General features: G+C 41.3%; 1 protein-coding gene across 1 annotated transcript in view; it reads right to left on the bottom strand.

The window, feature by feature from the left end:
• Positions 1-19,848, bottom strand: part of TMEM132B (transmembrane protein 132B) — a 254,167-nt gene that overhangs the window by 35,324 nt on the left and 198,995 nt on the right. Inside the window, exon 5 of the mRNA XM_075718748.1 lies at positions 9,358-9,501. Within this exon, the coding sequence (XP_075574863.1) occupies positions 9,358-9,501 (144 nt within the window). The remainder of the gene's footprint in view (positions 1-9,357; positions 9,502-19,848) is intronic.

Below are 19,848 nucleotides of genomic sequence, written 5' to 3'. Positions count from 1 at the left end.
ATTTCCTATTGAACAAATGCAAACTTGAAAGTTTTAATCACTGCTTGAGACTTTTGATTTTTTTAAAGGCACACCTGGACCACACTCCAATAGCCTGACTCGACTCACAAAAGCAACTCCTTACCTCTCTAGCAATTAAAGGAAGTCTTTGATGTGGGAGCGAATGTTTCGGTTACTATAAATCAGTGATGTTAGTATAAATCAGACCTTAAGAATCCACAATACAAAACAAAATGCTAAATCCTGCCATTCATTTAACCCCGAAGCCACTGCTCCCACTGATGCCAACGGGCACTCTCACTGGAGTGGGTAATGCAGCTGGAAGGAGAGAAAAGCCACACCCCAGTGCATATCTTCCATGCAAATGGCAAAAGAAATACCATTTATAACTTCACTTTGTTCTTTCATCCTTAATGAGTCGTCCAACTCATTAATCCAGTATTTATTCTTTAAGGCTGGATTTTCCCCATTCCCCTCCAAATCCCAGACACACCCCAGTCGTGATGTACAAAGGTACAGATCTGCCTAGCTACATGCTGTTTCTCCTCTTGTCGCTGCTCCTATGAAGGAAAGCAAAATAGTTTTCATTCTGATTTCCAATTCTGTATGATGAGAATGCAAAAATATTAATAATTAAAACCATAGCAAGAACAAAAACGCCTTCTACCACAGAGGAGAAAGAGAGCTGGTTAATGTCAACGGTAGGTGCTTTTTATGTCAAATAAATTAACTGCACTTCAAAATGACGGTGGCGTGTCAGCCTCATCATCTCCATCCTCAACTCCAATTATGTATCTCAAGGGAATGCATCTCAGAGCACATTATCGAAACACAGGTGCGGGTAAGTTAAACCACAAAAACATATACTCAAGGTGGAGAAGTTAAACCACAAAAACATATACTCAAGCTGCATTGGAAATCCGACTGCGACCCACAGAGCCTGGGGAACGCAAAGGTTTGGTTGCCGAGCGTGCCGATCGCTGCCGAGCTGCCTCAGCACAACGTTCTCTGGAAATAAAGCCTGTTTGTGGGTTGAAGGGTTCAGCATTGTATGCACACTTTAACGTACATTTTGGGTGCCCAAAACACTATTGCTTACTTAAAATGGCATGCTATGCCACCAGAAAGCATCATTTGCTGCCCAATCCCACTTTTCTCAACTATCACATCAGTGAAGAGGGCGGAAGATAAAGACTTTTTCTCAACCTGAGGCTGACAGCTAATGGCTGTTTTAACTTTCACATGGAGCACATTTTGCCCTTTGGAACACCTCTGTCACTCCAATGCCTTTCACACAGTTGCATGACTTCAGCTGAGAGAACGTTTTGGCCCCAGGGGTTTTGATGACAATAGGAATCTGAATTAATTTGCCCAGCCAGAATGATAGTTCAAGAGGTATAAAAGCCTCGGAATCCATGAGGTTCACGCATCCTCAATTAAAATATTTGAATGGCCAGCTGCACTAAAGTTTATAAAGCAGCGTTAATCTCCTACAGAACTTGGAGAAGAAGCCTCCAGAAGTTTGTCATTTTCTCCTGACAACAGTTTGCTTTTGTTGAGCCTGGACCGAGTTGTTTACTCTCTGCACCTCTTAGTATAAAATATTCAGAGTTTATCCTAAGCAATATTGCGGTTCAGGCTAATGATTGTTTCCCAGGACTGGGATCCATGCCCTTTGCATTTCTGCTCTCAGAGCAGCCAAACGCTAAGCCATAGAATTGTTTTCTTCCTCTGAAGCAGCAGCTGGTCCCTTGGAAGACACCATAAGCATCTCTGCCGAAATCTGTGTAATTGCACATGTCGGCATGGTCTGTTCTTAACGGAGCCTCTCCCAGACAAAACACTGTTTTCTCAAGCTGGCTTTGAAGACTGTGTGCATTTAAAAATAGCTTCAGGAAGATACACACATATATTTTGCTATAAACTGTGTACAATGTGTACTATGTACAGAATATTAATTCTTCAATATGTGATTTTGTGAGATTGCCTCATTGGCGTCGTTATTGCTATACATGGAGCTGGTTTGTGTGCAAATATGATTCTAGACCCAAAGTTTTAGCTTGGCACGATCACAAAACAATATACATTTCAACCTGTTGCTGTGTAACAAGAGTGGGTTTTAAGATAAATCTTTAATATGCAGTAAGTGGCTATGTTACTCTTTTCCGTTCATACTTTGTCTAGCTAGGAAACTAATTAGCCGAATCTGGTGACCTGAATGTCAGAACCTCTGATATTTCAACAAAAAGCAAAATCCTGAACTCAACAGTTGACATACTGTAGAGAGATCTGCTGTACTCTCCTGCCTATCTCTTCTGACTCATAAAGGTGAACTTTGTATGGGGGCAAAGGGGCTGGGGTTTTTGGCCAAAATAACTAGAACTCGTTAAGAAGCTCTAATTTCTAAGTTTGATGAATTGCAAGCAGCTCAGTGATATTTAATTATTGCTCTAACTTAGGCATATCTGTCTACAGATACGAAAGACAAGACGCAGAGTCTTCACAGGCGTCTTGCCAATAAATCCTGCTGGGCCAGGAGTGTCCTTACCATCACTGTGCTGCTACTGAGAGACCAGCAGCTTCACAGAGGAGGTCTGGAGTAAAGCAGAGAGGTAAACCAGAACTCCTCAGTCCCAAGCAGGATCCTCACCTCCTAAGTAATCCTTGTGTCCGGCTGAGGAATGCTTCACTGCTGTGAACCTCTTGCCTGTGCCAGGCATCAGGGGAGTCATTATTTCAGGGGCTTTGTAATGGGCTGCAGAGCCTGCTACCTCCCAGCTCCCAAAGATGGATGGAGATGAAGCTGACAGTGACTTGAGGTTGTTAACAGCTGATTTCATGGAGCTGATGATACTGACTCACTGGCACTAATCAGGTGAGATTAAAAGGACAGCATGGACAGGGAGATGGACTCACCAAATTAAATATTCGCACTTCAAAAGCTTTCTAGTTGAACAGCTGCCTGCTGCAGCCCCGACCTGTCCCCTGTTCTGGGGCAAGACAGAGTGCTTAAGCCTCCAGGGCTGTCAATCTTGAACCATTCAGAAGCACTGAAGAAAAAAATCACTTAAAAATAAGATATAGTTCAAAATGAATTGTGTAATAAACCGACTGGTACCAAAGTAAATCCATCATATAAACAAGTAGAGAGTATTTTCACTGCTTCCAGAAAGAGTTCGGATTTCTGGAGCGAGCTAATTTCTGCGCGAGTGACCACAAAATAAAGCTCTTAGGTAATGCAGTGATAGGTACTCAAAAATACGATAGATGGAGAAATAAGATTGGCCTCGCTTTATGTACATTACATTCTTGATCACATACTTTAATGGCGAAGCAGCTGCAGAACTTGCAAATTACGAGCTCTGGCTTTGTTTTCAGAGCTCCTGCACAAACAGTTGTATTTAACAACTCCAGGCAGGCACTTCTTTCTGTAAATTGTCCTAAGAATGTGCTGTGAGTCTTCAGCAAGGAATTGTTGCCCAAAATTCAGTGTAATCTAAATTGGAGAACCACAGTATCCCTCCCTTTCCGCTGGTTTTTTTCCCCCCGTGGTTCCTTGTAGCAGTTACTGTCCTGGGGTTAGAGATCACTGTGCCCAGGTTGTTGAGTAAGGTCCTCAGCTGCTCATCTGCGTTTTGTCTGGAAGAGGGAAGAACCTTCCTCAGATTCAATCTATTTCAGCCATTACCTTTCCTGCCTTTCTTACGCTATTTTTACTGCACATTAGATAAAACCTAGCTGACTGCTGCTAGGAAAATTAGGTCTTCTATTGTTTTAACATTAATTACGGAGAGTGCAAGATAAGGTTTGTGTTAGAAAAGTAGGGGGTAGGAATGGTTTGAATTTTACTTTCATTATAATTAGACAGGAAATTATGAAAAGGTGAAAAATAATTCATCGAAGTACTTTCCTCTAGCAAGCTAACAAGAAAAGTGCATTCTCGCACAGACGGAGTTCATGGTATATTATCAAAGCGCCATTGTTCTTAACGTATGCCTCTGCCTGGGCACATTGAGCCTATTTCTATTGCACTTTACACATGGGCAGAAAGGGGTAGGGTGAGGCCCTCTGACTCCCTTCTGTTCAACTGAGGGCCCTTTCTGTTCCAAAAAAATTAGGCTAAATTAGTCCATGGTGTAACTTCATGGAAGCCATTTGAATTACTGCAGAGATTAATTTGAAACATCAGTCAATTTCTGCATAACTTGCAAAGGACATGGAAGTATGACTAATCTAAGAATGAATTAATTGGGCAGCTGTCTCCCTTTCATTTGTACACTACTGAGATAAACATTTGGACTAAGAAGCTGTCCTCATTATAATTTCCTCACTTGATACTGCTTTGCAGGCGATCTTTATGACTACCACCTAACTACAATGTTTTCAGAATTTTTCTTCATGTGAAATTACTATGGTTCAGGCTTTTAAAGGCACTTTTACAGGGAGGAAAAAGGAGTGCATGGACCTTGCTTGGAGCTTCTAAGCAGCCGTAAAGACTGACCGTGCCAAAGCCCCTCAGGTTAGACTTCCCTCTGGAATACAACCATCTGAAGGTGTTTCCTCCATCACTGATGTTGGTCTAACTCTTTATTTCCCTCTAACTGTGGCTCGAAGGCCAGTGGGGAGCAAGTGAAACCCACTGTAACAGGCCAGCAAAACTTCAGCAGTGGTTATACTTCCTGGCAGGATGGATGAGCGTAGGAGGCCCTTGCCACGGTACAACCAATTTAAACTTTTTCTTCAAGGTTTTTTTTTCCCACCTGTGAAGACTGAGGCCCCGTGGCTATCCCACCATGCCTACAGCTCCCTTATCTCTCAGTATTGCCCATCACCAGAGTAGCTGAATAATTTGTGCATAAATTCTATTAAGTTTCCACCACTTCTTTCTTTTCAGCTTCACAACCCTATTTAGCTGTGGTTTGCAGGAAAAGCGGGACACTGGGAGAGAAGTCCTTCAAGTGAGTCCATGGCAGAAGACCACTGAAGTTAATGAGACTCTAGTGGAGATAAGGATTTTGTCCATTCAGAGTCAACAGTAGCTTCAGAAACTACATAAGGCAGGCTGAGGGTGGGAAGAGGATGTATTTCTCCACCTTGTTTGCAGATAAGGACGCGAGATTCCAAGGGGAATGAGTGATTTACCCATAGTCACACAGGAAATCAGCAAGAGCTAGGGAAATTAGCTGAGAAGCATTTCAGTGCCTTAATCATAAAGCCAGTCTTTTCCCTCAAATGCCAACAGCATTAAATGTTCCTTTTCAATAATGGAATAAACATAAGAGTTTCACTGACTTACAGTGATGTTTCCATCAAAAATTTTTAGAGGATAGCCAGTTCAAGTTAAAATGGTTGGTCAGTATTACGACCTGGGTCCAACTGCAGGGACCAGCAATTGTAGGGACTGGGGATTGTAGCTGAACTGAGCAAGTTTACCTGTGAGATTCCTTTCAGGATCAAGTCACGCTAAGGTCGGAAAATGCAAGGTCAAAAAGTAATAGGTGTGTTTCATTGTATTTACCACTAATTAGGTATGCTTTGAAAAATGTGGACTGAAATATTCTCTTGCTGGGAAGCTATTAAACCGTTAGGCTGAGGGAATGTATGGCTTAGGACAGGAAAGATTCACATCTCCTGCCTACAAATAAATCACTTGTACATCATCTATCTATTTGACCATCTCTGAGTAGTATTTATATCAAGGTGATATCTAGGTAGCTGCCCAGAGAAGCATGTTTTGTATAAATACATAACAGCCTGGGCCAAGGTCTGTTTTTATTTAAGCTAGCTTCAATTCACTGTGTCTTAATTGAAAATAATGGTGTTACAGCAGTGATCAAAGAATTGTCTCATTAATTGTCTACTAAATCATTAGCCATTAAACAGAAATAAAAGGTTAAGAATGCAACACTCTGTTCTGCCCAAAAGAATATGAATATCTCTCCAATTACAAAGAAACAATAAAGGCAGAATTAACAGTGAAAAGAAGCTTAAGATTAGGCAATTACATCCAAAATGCCTGACATCTCTTATTAGAGGGTTTAGCAGTACCACCTATATAGAAAAGGCAACAAAAATTTGGAAGCAAAGTCAATACTGACTTTACCAAAGGGGCTTGTAAAGGGAATATGCATTTTTCTGAAAAAATATAGGCACATAAACCCTGTACTAAATTTTAACTCAGCTAATTAATCGTTATGGATTCGATCTTGCAACCAATACCTATATTTCCAGTTAAAAAATTATGCCTGAACAGCATTGAGTTTGAGAGTACCTCTCAGTAATTTGTCACTGAAATCCATTATAAGGATGCTGTAATTTTCAGAAAAATAACGTTACTCCCATTTTATATCACCAAGATGAGGCAAGATGAACGCAGTGAAGACCACATTCAGACCTCTTGTTTTTGTTCATTAAGTCAATATATTAGAGTTGGGTATCAGGTCTGGGATAGAGTCCCAGAGGCATTCTGTTCTGTCAGTGATTTGATACCCAAGTAATTTCACAGAGCAGTCAAATAAAGACCTGATTTATACCCAACTTAGTCACTACCAAAAAAAGGGGGAATTATAGTGCAAATCTTGTAAAACCTGTGCAGCATTTTTGCCTGTGTTTTGGTCTGCTCTATCCAGACCACTGAAAGGAATGGGAGGACACTCATCAACTTGAAGGCGCTTTGGAGCAGGTCTAATTCCACGTAGAAATACAACCCATTTTGAAAAAGCAAGGAAGGAAGATGGTCAAAAGGCAAGAGCTTTGCTTTCTTGAAATGTATAAATCCACAGCTGCAACTGGAAATCTTGTCTCTGCTCACGGAGGTCATGCTAGTCTTACTTAGTTGCCAGCTTCAGGGGACTTTTTAAATTTGGGAACCAGAACAACTTCATGCTCAGCTTTGACAGGAGATCCATATGGACAACTGCTGATTGAACTAAATGGACTTTAAACAGGCAGTGTTTTGAAATGCAACATCTCCCTGATGTCTGCAGATCCTAATTTTATTAGTGGAAGAGGAATAGGAGTCCTTTTCCTGACCTTTTCCTCTCTAGTTCTGTCCAGTATTCTCTAACTACAACAAGTCCTAGAAATACTAGAAACTCAATTAATAGAAACAAAAGTCCCCATACACCATCTTTTAGATCTGGATCTGGTTTTCTGAAGTGTGAAGAAAAGACGGTCTCAGCAATATGTTGATGATATGTAACGCGGTGCTTGAGTTTATAATATGAACAATTCATTGTGAACTGATAAATAATAGCCACTAATCAGATAATAGCTGTATGGTACACAGCAAATAAAGAATAGCAAAATTTATCAAGAGTCTGTTGCTTTGACAATAAAGTTAGTCATAAACAAAGATATTCATTCATGTTCCTTCTGGTAAGGACTTTCAAGGAAATTTGGTTTCCAGAAAATGTCTTTTTTTTTTTCTTTCCCCATCTGATATATAAGGGAAAATACAGAAGCTAGAGCACAGACTCAAGAGACCTATTCCATCACTGCTGAGGCTAAACACTGGAACAGTCACTTTCATGAAAAGAGAGTATTACACTGACATCTTTTGCAAAATGCTTTGAGGTCTGGAAGCTGCTCGGCATCGTTATTGTATAACTAAGCCCCAAGCTAACAACTTCTCCGAGGCTATAATGGCACACATGCTTCTGCCCAGGCACTTGAATCTTATTTATGAATGGTTTGCCTTCATGTTAAATGGAGATAAACCTTAATGAAAAAAGTTGGAAGCAAGTAGAGGTTGCCTGACTATGGCTTTTGCCCAAACCCATCTTGCCTTTCCTATAGCTACCTAGGATCAAATGGATGTCATCTTTCACCTACCTATATGTCTCAGAAAGAGGAAATTTCTACAAAATGTACAGTTTCTCTGTAAGCTCTTTAACTGCAAAGGAATTTGTTGTTGGACCTAAAATGTAATGAAATTTTCTTTGTTTTAGAGGATGTAATTTATTCCAAAAATCAGTAACAAGATTATTCAGAGTTGTCAAAAATAAGAAGGTGAATTTTTTGTTCCAGCATATCATCTTCAAAATAAATAGCTATGCTGTGTGCAATTTTTGAGCCAGCCAGAACATGAAAATTTATCTGACAAAGTACAAGCTATCTATTAGGACTTTTGCAGTCTTATTTACAAAGAGGTTATAATCATAGGTTCAAAGTACACAGGTAAAGGATGTGGGTTTCCAATGCAATCTGAAGAAAACTTAAAGAAGTGCTGAGGTCTGGAATACATTCACACATGACACAACTGACAGCTAGAATATGGGGAGGAACTTGTTTCTTGAAAGCTAGAGAGAGAGTTTATCATAAGATCTACAGATTGCAGGATTACTATATAAAAAGGGTGACTATACTGCCCTATTTTCATAGCATTTATATATAATATACTGCACTTTCCTGGAACTGAGACAAAGAAACTACCTTTATAGGACTACCCTAAGAAATTCGTAAATAATAGAAAAAAACCCCACCCCTATACAGAATTAATTGTAGTCAATTCTTCAGTTAATTTAAAACCCCCAAACCACATAATAAAACAAATAAACCTATTAAAGACGTTCAAAAATGCCTCTTTTATGCTCGTTATTTAGAAATAATAATGAGCTAAAAGCTGAAAGCTGTGCAATGGTGTCAGAAGTCATGCAGTCCATGTCTTGATAAAGTCACATTAATGCTATTTTCATCTCAATGTCAGGGAGGGAGAACCCGTTGAACGTATTATAAAAAAAACCAAACCACAACATTGTTTAAAAGCTCCCAGCTCTCGTTCTAAGAATTTTTGCAATATGGTTGTTATTTTTTCTATTCTCTGTCATGCGCATCCAGATTTTGGTACAGTTCTGTTATGTTTACTTACAAGAAATTCCTGACTGGAAAGCAGTCAGAAACATGTAGGAAACCTTGCTGCACACTGTTACAATATACTGCATTATGACTATTAAATAATGGATGCAGAAAAGCCACACAAAACCAAAGATCCCTGTGTGGGGAGCTGACTTTTCCCAAGTGGGATGTATCAGACAACACGTCCTTTCTCATCAGCACTGGCTGGCCAGCGAAGAAAGACTAGGACTGCTCTTTCAGCATCCCTGGTCCGCTCTCCCATATGGAACACACCAGTACAAATGGCTCCACATCAGTCTATGGAAACGTGCTAGCCCTGCATAACCTCTGGAGACCACTCTCCTCATCGCGCAGTAGAAACAACCCGCCAGCGCAGAAACAGCCACGATTGTAAAACAACTGGTTGATGCAAAATCACGAATGGGAGCTAGGTCCCAATATGGTGGTGGCGGAGGAGGAAGGGGTGAAAACTCCACTCTCCACCTCCTGTGGGTGCCTTACCTTTATGATGTCTTCATCAGCCGATTTGCACTCGGTGGAGTCTGAAACATCAACTACGGACCCATCCTCCTGCACGGCAACAACCTTGACTGGAACAGACACCGTTTTGCCCGTCAGAATGGCCGTGTTAAGGACTTCCGTGTCCTGTATGCACACATACACAAATGAAGGGTGGGCATCAGAGAAGCATAAAACCATGAAAATGCCACACGACTGACGAACCAAAACCCTGCCTCTGAGAGGGACGGGGCAGAGGAGCAACCCTTCCTTGCACGCACCCTTCGACCTCCCTGCAGCCAACGGTTTAACAACTTTCTAAGCCAAAAGTTGCATCTGGACCGTCAAGTTCTGGTTTTGACGAACACAGATTTATTCTTTTTGAGCCCATTTACAGGTTTGGCTGCTGTTGCAATGAAATCTGTAACGCAATTACACGCGAAGGCACGCCTGCAGCTTGGCAGAACCACAGTGCTATTCGGGTATGATCTCCAGACGGTGTCAGCCACTCTTCCCAGCCCTTTGCCCCAAAGCATGCCAGTGATTTGGGAGGTGGTTATCAAGCATTACAATAACAGCATTTCTTCCTTACCGTTCCAGCTAACAGTGTTGCGAGTTGACCGTTTTCCCTTTTCAGGACATAAATACATGATGAGAAAAACTATGCATGAGGTAGGGTATTACAAACTAAGCAATGCCATCCATATATAATTTTTTTAATCTTTCCTCATCAAGATCCCACCTAGAGATGTTTCACCACATTTATCTCTAATCCTGATGAATTCACAGTGCTGGCACTCTAATGACTCCATTAACACAGCCTTCCTCTGTGTCTCAGTATGGCTGCAGTTTGATTAATTACCCCAAATGAGTTGCTACAAAGGTCCCTGCCTTGCGTAAAAAAGGTATGCAGACTGGAGGGGAACAGCCTCCAAAGGCCTCCAGAGCAGCTTGTCTCTGCTTAAGCAGTGCTTACTGCAGGCCCAAAACTTGACACAAATGCGGGGCAAGGAATGATCTGTGCTTTCGCAGAGATTCAGTTCGGCCTTCTCAAAAAGCCTGCAATAGGAAATACCGCTTTGAATCAAGCCACTTTTCATTTTTCAACTTCCATAAAACTAATTGCTTGCCAGTTGGGAAAAAAAAAAAAGTTGCTTCCAACTAATCTAACTTTAAATTCCATTATTAGAATTGGTGGAAGAAGAAATGGATTTTAGTGAAAAATTTGATGGCGGCTTGCATAGGGAGATATATTCACTATCATTTGCTTCTGTCTGCTAGCTAGATTGATAGAAAATAATGGGCATTGACCACAAGCTAAGGACAGCTGGAGAAGACCAATAAATACTTGCAACTAAGATGTATTATTAATCAATATTCGGAAACTTCTACAAAAAGCACCCTGAATTAAATGAGTTGAAGTACTAATAACACCAGTGCCAGCTAACTAATATAGTCTACTAGAGCTTTATGGGCAGTCATGTTCCAGAAAGGCATTTAAGCATGTACTCGAGTCCATTTCTGTTCAGAACAGCACTAAAAGTACGTGCTCAACTTGACACTAAGACTTCAATGTGATTTAAGCATGCATTTAAGTGTTGTCCTGAATAGAGATGCTTTTCTGAATAATACCTCATGAAATAAATATACTGTCTTTGTTCTGTTCTCTGTGAGGCACAAACCAGATGTTTTACACAGTAAATGACTGTCTAGTTTTTGTTTATGCTGAATGGGCTCATTTATAACCAGCTGCCATCCATGAGGGAGGGACACCAGGAAAGAGAGGAGTATGTGACGAAGTGGAAGTGTGGAAGAGCAACTGTAAAACCTTTATAAAGACTGAGGACTGAACAAAACTAAGAAGAAAATCCACTGCCAAGTGAAAGAAAACTGTTAGATGCACCTCAGGTGGAAAGAAGTTGGATAAGACATACAAAAAGAAACTGAGGGTGCTTCATCCACAGCTACGTCAGAGAAGAGGTAGGTAGATTTCACCAAACCAACAGCAAATATCCCATAAAACCTAAGCCATCGATCCAGCATAAACATATGCCAGATATAGGATGAAGACATGGTGGTCCTGTGTCAAAACGCTCCCAAGAAGCAGTTTGCCGGTATGCTATTTCTAAGCCATTCTTCAACAACGGACAGTCTTCTTCAGTGCATCAGGGGAAACAGCATTTTTGCCAAGGTCACAAACAACGAACACGCAACTAATTCTACTTCCAAAGCCACTCTCTGTTAGCACAGGTATGTAACTCCTACATGTCAGGGGCAGGTGGCACTTGTATGCAATTACGGTCTGATCCAAAGCCCTGCTTTCATTAATGAAAGGCTTCTTTTGAATTCAGTGGACTTGGAATCAAGTTCTCAACAGGCCTGAACTAATTTCTCCTTTGGTTTTTGCACTGTTCATTGTATCACCCTCGTGTTGACCCTCATGTGTGACAAAGGATAAACAAAACCTCGAGCCTCCTTTTAACTCCAAGTGCTGCTTAGCTACCAAGCTGAGGTCAGACTTTGATGCTCTGAAGGATAATGCAAAGTTTAAAAAGACATTTGCATTCCTTTCGTAAACTCCCCGTGAAGATGAGCATGAGAGAAAAGGTCTTAGAAGAAACACCCTGCAACCCCGCTATTTGCGCGTGTTCTGAAATATTGCTCATCCTACTCTTGGCACAAGCACTGTCCTGAAGCTTCCCTCCTTCCCAGCGTGTACAGGTACCCACCGTGCTAATTAGCAGGTGCTGCTTCACAAAAACTACACTTCACCTGTAAGCCATTCTATGACATAAATCAGTGTTTTAGACACCTGATGCCCGGATCGAATGTTAAACAAGTATAAGAGGCTGTGTAAAGACCTTTTTAAGAGCTGGCCGTTCATAGACTGAAAAAATATATTTCCTCTGAGGAAGAAATATGAAGGCAGAACTGAACTAATTGACTGTCCATTAGATTTATAAACAGACTGGTTTTTTCAGTGCATCTTCAACAAGTAATAGCATTTAATCTACATTCTGTTAAGCTTGTTTTGTATTTTCATGGTAGGGTTTACTGCAGAAAAAAAGCGTTACTGAATTTAAGATACCTGTGCTGGTTATTACTAACAGAAACTGGAATGTAGAGAGGGGTAATAACGTTGATCTACAGAGGCAGGCCCTCCCGTGTGGCACAGCATCAGTGAAACATCTGGAACAACACCCGGGGACCACCAGCACAAACCTCTAACTGCTGACACTGCAAGGTCCCAGGTGAAAAACCAGGAATCCCTTCCTATTTCTTTTGTCAAGGGTTTCAGCTGCGAGATCTTGACCAAAACATTCAATTCAAGCAGCCCACGTGGAAGCTATGCATTCATATTGCAGGCTCTGTCCCTGAATAATAATTATGTGCATGTTTATCTCCAGCTCCTTCTCTGTACCTGAATGCATTAGCACTTCAGCAGAGCTCTTCTTAATTACAACTGTAACCTGCTAATAGCGTTTCTTTGTGGTCTGAAGGAATCTACTTCTTATCCAGCCTAGGCTAAATTAAAATTTAATACAACATCAGGTCGCAACAGAACTAGGAAGCAAATGACAGCTGTTTAATTAAAACCTAAAGCTGATTAGATGGCACTACTGAGAGAAATACTCAAGAGGAAGAGCAGAAAACTACTGAAACTCAAGGCCAGGATAATGGCTTTATTTAAATATGAATAAACCCTGCACACAGCCGCACTAGATGTTTGACAACTCATTGCTTTGGACAAATAGGGCGAAATGTGAATGGGACACCTGTCGAGAGTCATGATAGAGCTGTGATTACCAACACTGCTGTTCTGCATGGATGTGACCAGAAGCAAGGATTACTGAGGAATAACTACAATAGGTAGACACAAACCAATTGAGGAACTCCAGGCACAAAGTTCCCAATAATTAGCCTTTAAACACCACCACACCGACCTAAATCCTCCTCAGGCATGTGACTCTACGGCAGCTCACCCAGCTACTGTGAGATGACATGACACAGTTTTTCCCCCCTCTTCTGGTTGAAAAATAAAGACATGGAGAAATAGATTATGCATCTCAGAAGAAACCATCTCAGGAGCCAGGAGCTGGACACAGGTTATCTAGACCCCAGCCCAAAGCCGCCAGCGCATCTTTTCCTGCCCTTTTGGGAGCAGCCAGCATCCTTTCCATGGAGTCTGGCAGGGCACAAAAGCCCCACGCTGACCCAGTTTACCGTGACAGATATCATCCTTGTGATTAATGCACAAGCTGGGTGTGTTTTTTTAGAGTTTAACAAAACATGCTACAGTACAGTAAACCCAATAAACACTCAATTGTAAATCAGGAGGGAAACCTAAAGCCAGCCCTATTCCACTGACAAATGCTACAGCTAAATGCCTTTTGGCATTTAGTTGAAATGACTGTCTTTAGTGAAGAAGGCATAGAGCTGAAACATTTGTCTGTAGAATTGCATTCCTTCATTATTACTTTTTTCCCCAGAGTGTACCTTGCGAAAACACATTCGTAATATGAGAAGGAATCTTTAGGAACCAATTCTCCTGCCTGGAAAAGGCATCTCTTAAAAAATGTAAATTGTAGGGCAGATTGTGACGTGTGGGCTGGGCTAGGGGAGGTTTTTTTCTTTGATAAATTGTTCACCACCTTTTTCTTCAGATCAAAGAGCAAGGCAATGTAAGTCCATTAAGCAAGCTTAATATATAAATTAGATGCTTTGCTGAAATTATTATAATCCAAAGCAATTCTGTACTTTTTCTCCCTCATAGCTGAATACCATTTTAGGTTTCCAATACATATTAATGAAGCCTGGTTGCTAGAAAGCTATTTATATTTTCCACCATTATATCAGGTAAGATATAACATTCTGTCACCCAGTGGTGAGAACGAACAACTGGGATTACGTGCTTATGAAGCATTAGAAAACAGAAACAACCTTGCAAAGAGCTCACGTTGTTCTTTGACCCTTTTTCCTCCCCATGTTCATACAGTCAGCCCACTTCATGCCAGGGAGCCAGAGCCCGCAGTAATGCCAGCGGGAGTGCCGCTAGCTGCTTTGGCAGATGCCTCCCTCATCAGTCGTTATTCGTGGGCTGGACTGGCAATCCTGCCTGCCCAGGACTTGCCTCAAGTCTGCAGAGGCTGTGCATGTGAAGGGAGTTCCACCACAAGTCCTAATAAAGGAATATTTATATATTTTAATAATATATATCCTAATAAAAACAAATGACAGCTAATTCCTTATACTTCAAACATCATTTCAGTGGAGCCACTTGTGGAATCAACTGTTTACCAAGTTTTCCGGTGTCAGAGTGAGGCCTAAAGTGTAACCCTGCACGAGTCCTCCTGCCCTGACAAGCGCGCGCGTTGCTAGAAGGTCATTCCGGCTCCCCTCCAACCTTCCTCTGTCTCCAGCTGTTTCCTCATTTCAGCTTCTTATCCAGCATATCATTATTAAGAGTGATCAGTTATGACAGCTAATCACAAATACTGCAGGCTATCGTGTCAAAGTTAAAGGTCATCCTTTTTCTCCTTTGTTTACCTGCATAATAGCTTTACTTCATATTGGGATCCCAAAGGAAGAACAGGCAGGTGCATATATTCTGCAGGAGAAATCAATTAATGTAGATTGAACCATACAGAGAGGTTCTTAATCACTGATTCTTACAGAACAATGTAAGCAGCAGCTATTAGCCTAATTGAATATTATTCTAGATGTATATTAGCGTGTGCTGCAAAAACAATTTGCTATAGCACAAAAAAGCATGATACAGAGACTCCAAAGTGGACTCTCATTTCATAACTTGTCTTTTTGCCAGAGATACATTGAAGGAAGCTCTTATCTTAGCAGAGTGTACCTGGCATGCGCGATCAGCTGGAGTGGTAATTCTGTCTTGGAGTTCATGGAAACAAGCTGAGATTTATTCCATTTCCATGTTTTTTTATGAAGAAAATTCAGCTCATTTTGAGGTTTATGTAGGATGAATAAGCAAAACCTGCTGCTGAAGGTGAAACCTGATTAGAAGCACAGATACTGTCATATCTATGACCTGAGGCAGTTTTATTTTATTTTTTATAACTCGGAACAGATCTGCCCCCATTAAGCAAAGGTTTAGAACACAGCCTAGTGCACTTGGCAGAAGTAATTGCAACCTGTCAGGCAGTCTCCACTGTCTCAGCTAAGTACCAGTGCCTTCTGCACGAGCAAAAGACCTTCCTGAGACTGGGCTCGTGCTATTTCGCTTCAGCCCATTATGTCCCAGTAGAGTTTATTCTCCAAACCTGCTGTGTTAACCGTCATGACACCACTGCTCTGAAGTGCATGCTCGAGGAAGAATGAATGGGAAATTCTTACAGCTGGGCAGCAACTCTCACGCATCTGATTCTAGTTGCCTGCACAGAGAACACAGGCACCAAGGGTTCCTAGCTTGTGTTTCAGGACCTTTTAGTACACCAAGAAATACAGGACCTAAAGTGGCCCTAAAAGTATGGTAAACTCTGCCAGTCATTCACACTGGAATTTACACTATGCTTAGAGATCTGTATAGTACCCGAGCACTCACCTGACAAACTTTTGCAGTTCTTTTCAATAGTAAGTGAATGGCAACCATTTTTAAGCATATTTAGAATTTCACAGTTCATTTAAAGATGTTGGGTTTTCCCCTTTTTATTCCAGAAAAGCATGATCATGTTCTGACTTAATAAAATTGTGGGTCACCTCCAACTGAAATCAAACAACATCCCCCTGAATTCAAGAGGATACCAAATGGGTAGAGCTGTCTACTCAAGAGCAATGACATGAGCCTCAGTACAAACTGATACACTAACGATTGCATTTAAATGGCCATGAAATAATAGTATGAACGCTCCTCAAAGGCATTGCGTTTTCCACAGAAAAATCTAGGAAGGCCATGCTTTGCCTAGTTTAGGGAACGTAACTATTGAATTCACTTGAGTACCAACAGTAGTCAAAGATACAATTTTCTGGCTCTGTGTCTTTGTCCTACAGGCTTAATAATATTTAGCAACATTGTGAATGGCCTTTTTGAAGAATTTCTTTCAGACATTTCTCTAATTCCTTTCCTAGTCATCACGATTTCTTTCGGAGCAGGCTGGAAGGAGGGTTTTCTGGAGGAAATTCTATGCCACCAGTGCAATGGGAGAGCTGGCAACTCACCGGCTTGAAAAGGCTTCAGTTTCACAAGTGCAAAACTGCAGACACTGAAACATAAGGTTGCGTATCACGTGAGTTTACTGCTGCAATCTGTGTGCTCATCTTCTACCATGAGTGCTACCTGGGCAGAAATCCATGTCCTTCTGTAATAACAGCTGTTTAATGCTATAGAAGAATGCACAAATTAATTACAGCATGTCTACACAACTTCCCCACATCCAGCAGGAGCATCCTGTCATGGAGGGAGTGGGGGTTCTCTTCAGATACGGTGACTTGCTTCATTAAGTCATTCACAGAGTTGCTACGGCTTAATACCTACTTATGAGCAGAACAAGATACATGGGAAAGCGACTGTGGCATCGTGCAAAGTCCTCCAAAATCCCCTGACAGAAGACAGTTGACTAGCATTCGCTACACAGGGGGTTCAGAAGAACTGGATTTTATATCTTCTCCCTCAGCATAGTTCAAACACTGGTGTAAGTACAGAGCTCATAATGTACCAAGTAAATTCAATGAAGAACTGTATCTTCCGGACAGAGCTAGATGCATATACTCATTAACTACATTTGAGAAGCGCATTATGGAGTTTAAAATGGAATAGAGATCTACTAGATGCTCACGTTCATCGTTATGCAAAAGGAGGATATCATTTTCCGAAGAACATGGGTCTGACGGGAAAGACCCATGCCTTACCCAAAGAAGTATTTTTTTTCTTCTTGAAGGTGGTCTGTCTTATCCGTCAGGACCCGACTGCTGTACTTACTTATTTTACCTATTTGAGCAATCTCATGGGCTTGCATTCGACTACTCTCAGATGTAAAGCATACACACACGCTGCTGCAGGACTGGCTTTTCAGACAGCAAACGCTTTGGAAGCAGACGTTTCCCACTGTCTGCTCTCCCTCAGAAAGGCTATTCTCCCCCAAAAGTGCCTGCAGCAAGTGATTCATTCTCTGGCAGTTCCTGTCTTAGGCGCATGGCTTAGGACAGCTTAAGTGTCACTTTGGAAGTTTTATCTCTCTCCGCTGCCTATTAAAGGGCTCAGATGTCTAATTTAGGCTCGATGTCTGGAATTAAGGGAGAGAAACTCTATCCCTTCCCGCTTTCAAAATTATAAACAATCAGTACCTATACATTACTGTTAGATCCTTTACTCCTAGGAGCTAACGGTACTCCTAACAATTTTTACACCAGTGCATGTTTCCTACAGTGACATGGACTTCACAGATGATACAACCATGCCTTTTATCTACTCCACTTCATAAAGCTGCCTACTGCTGCACTTGATGCAGTGAAAATAAAACGCCGAAGAACATATCTGTAGCCAGTCCAGGCATCAACCTTTACTGTCCTTGCACGCTCAGAGCTTTCTGGTGTTTAATTCACTGATTTTGGGAGCATGCATCAACTGTATATCGCTCATCCTTGCACTGCCGCTCCACTTGAACAAAGTGTTGCCTTTCAAGTCTTCAACGTTTACTTTCTCCTTGAACAAACACTATAGAAGAAGTCTCCCCTGCCTGTGTTTAGAACTACCTAGAAACTTTTTTGACAAGGAAAAAAAAAAAGTTTCTTGACAAAAATCAAAAAGTGTAAAAAAAGACACCTTTGAGAATATTTTCTTCTGAAAAAGGCTAAAATTCAAAATTGTGAATTTTTTCAAATAAGAATATTGACTTATTTGAGGTGAGTTTTTGAGAGTCTTCTGACTGATCTAAGGACTACTGGCGGTTTTTTTTCTTTCTTCCTCTGCTGCTTCTTGGCTTGAATTTTGTTCTTCGTTTTAATTTTTCAGTCTGTTCACCTTGTACCTGTTCAGAAGCGCTGCCTTGTTCTGACATGCCCCTATGTCTGATTTTCTTTTTTTGCTCAACTTTTATAAAGAACAACCTCTTTTTTATTCAAGTGCAGAATGAAATCCCTTTTTTGTTTTCCTGATTGAATTTCTCAGTGAACTCTTGCACAGTGTATTTATTTCCCGCAGACTAGGACAATACCATCTGTGTTTCAAAAACCGAGCCACTTCTTTCAGAACATCAGTATTTTTCCAGAGTCCATCAGCTTTTAGGAGACATAGTCCCTCAAACTAAAGAATGTTTTAAGAACCTGTGAGCAAAAAAAAAAAAAACCAGACTGATTGCTCTCAGCTAGACTGGTGCAAGAGGGAGTAATTATAATAAAGACCATGAAGTAACACAAATTTAAAAGTCCTGTGAAAACAGGATCAAACTATTTAATTTTTCATCTTTTCCCCTATCTCTCTTTCATCTGTTCTAAAAATCACATATTGAATGATTCATTTAAATTATTCCTCGTAGTACCTTGTCTTTCCACAATACCTCAAAACCAGTTCTCAGCTCTGCCAAGGACAGCAGGACAGTCATCTTCATTATACAGCTAAAATAACTGAAGCAGAAGAAATCCCACCAGACCAGTGACAGATCAAGAAGCTGAATCCATATTCCCAATGTCCTAGGTCCATGCCTTTTCCGAGAGGTTACACTCTAACGTGCTATCTTCAGGCTGTTGGTTCTGCACAGTTTAAATACCAACTCCCACATCTTTCCTACTAAATGGCCTTTTTGCATAAAACGTAAATGCTGAGCATGCAACACCTCAAACAATGTATTGGTTGGTTAAATGAAATTCAGCTGTGCAGCAAAACAAATATCAGTGACTGTAAAGAAATACAGAGGGCTACAAATAAAGCAACCAGTAACAGATGCAAGCAAAGAAAGAAATACTGTATTACTTGTCACCTTTCTTAAGTGGAAAATGATAACAGCACGCTAGCTGTGCTGGTTTTGGCTGGAATACAGTTAACTTTCTTCACAGTAGCTAGCACGGGGCTATGTTTTGGCTTTGAGCTGAAAACAGTGCTGATAACACAGGGATGTTTTCGTTACTGCTGAGCAGTGCTGACACTAAGTCAAGGACTTTTCAGCTTCTCCTGCCCTGCCAGCGAGGAGGCTGGGGGGGGCACAAGAAGCTGGGGGGGAACACAACTGGGACAGCTGAGCCCAGCTGACCCAAGGGATATTCCATCACATACGACATCATGCTCAGCATATAAAGCTGGGGGAAGAAGGAAGAGGGGACATTTAGAGTGATGGCGTTTGTCTGCCCAAGTCACCGTTACGCGTGATGGAGCCCTGCTTTCCTGGGGATGGCTGAGCACCTGCCTGCCCATGGGAAGCGGTGAATGAATTCCTTGTTTTGCTTTGCTTGCATGCACGGCTTTTGCTTTACCTATTCAACTGTCTTTGTCTCAACCCACGAGTTTTCTCACTTTTACTCTTCCGATCCTCTCGCCCA

This window comes from Pelecanus crispus, chromosome 11 (assembly GCF_030463565.1).
Source record: "Pelecanus crispus isolate bPelCri1 chromosome 11, bPelCri1.pri, whole genome shotgun sequence".
Classification (NCBI taxonomy): domain Eukaryota; kingdom Metazoa; phylum Chordata; class Aves; order Pelecaniformes; family Pelecanidae; genus Pelecanus; species Pelecanus crispus.
The sequence above is the reverse complement of the archived record's forward strand: the minus strand, read 5'-3'. Positions and strand labels throughout refer to the sequence as shown.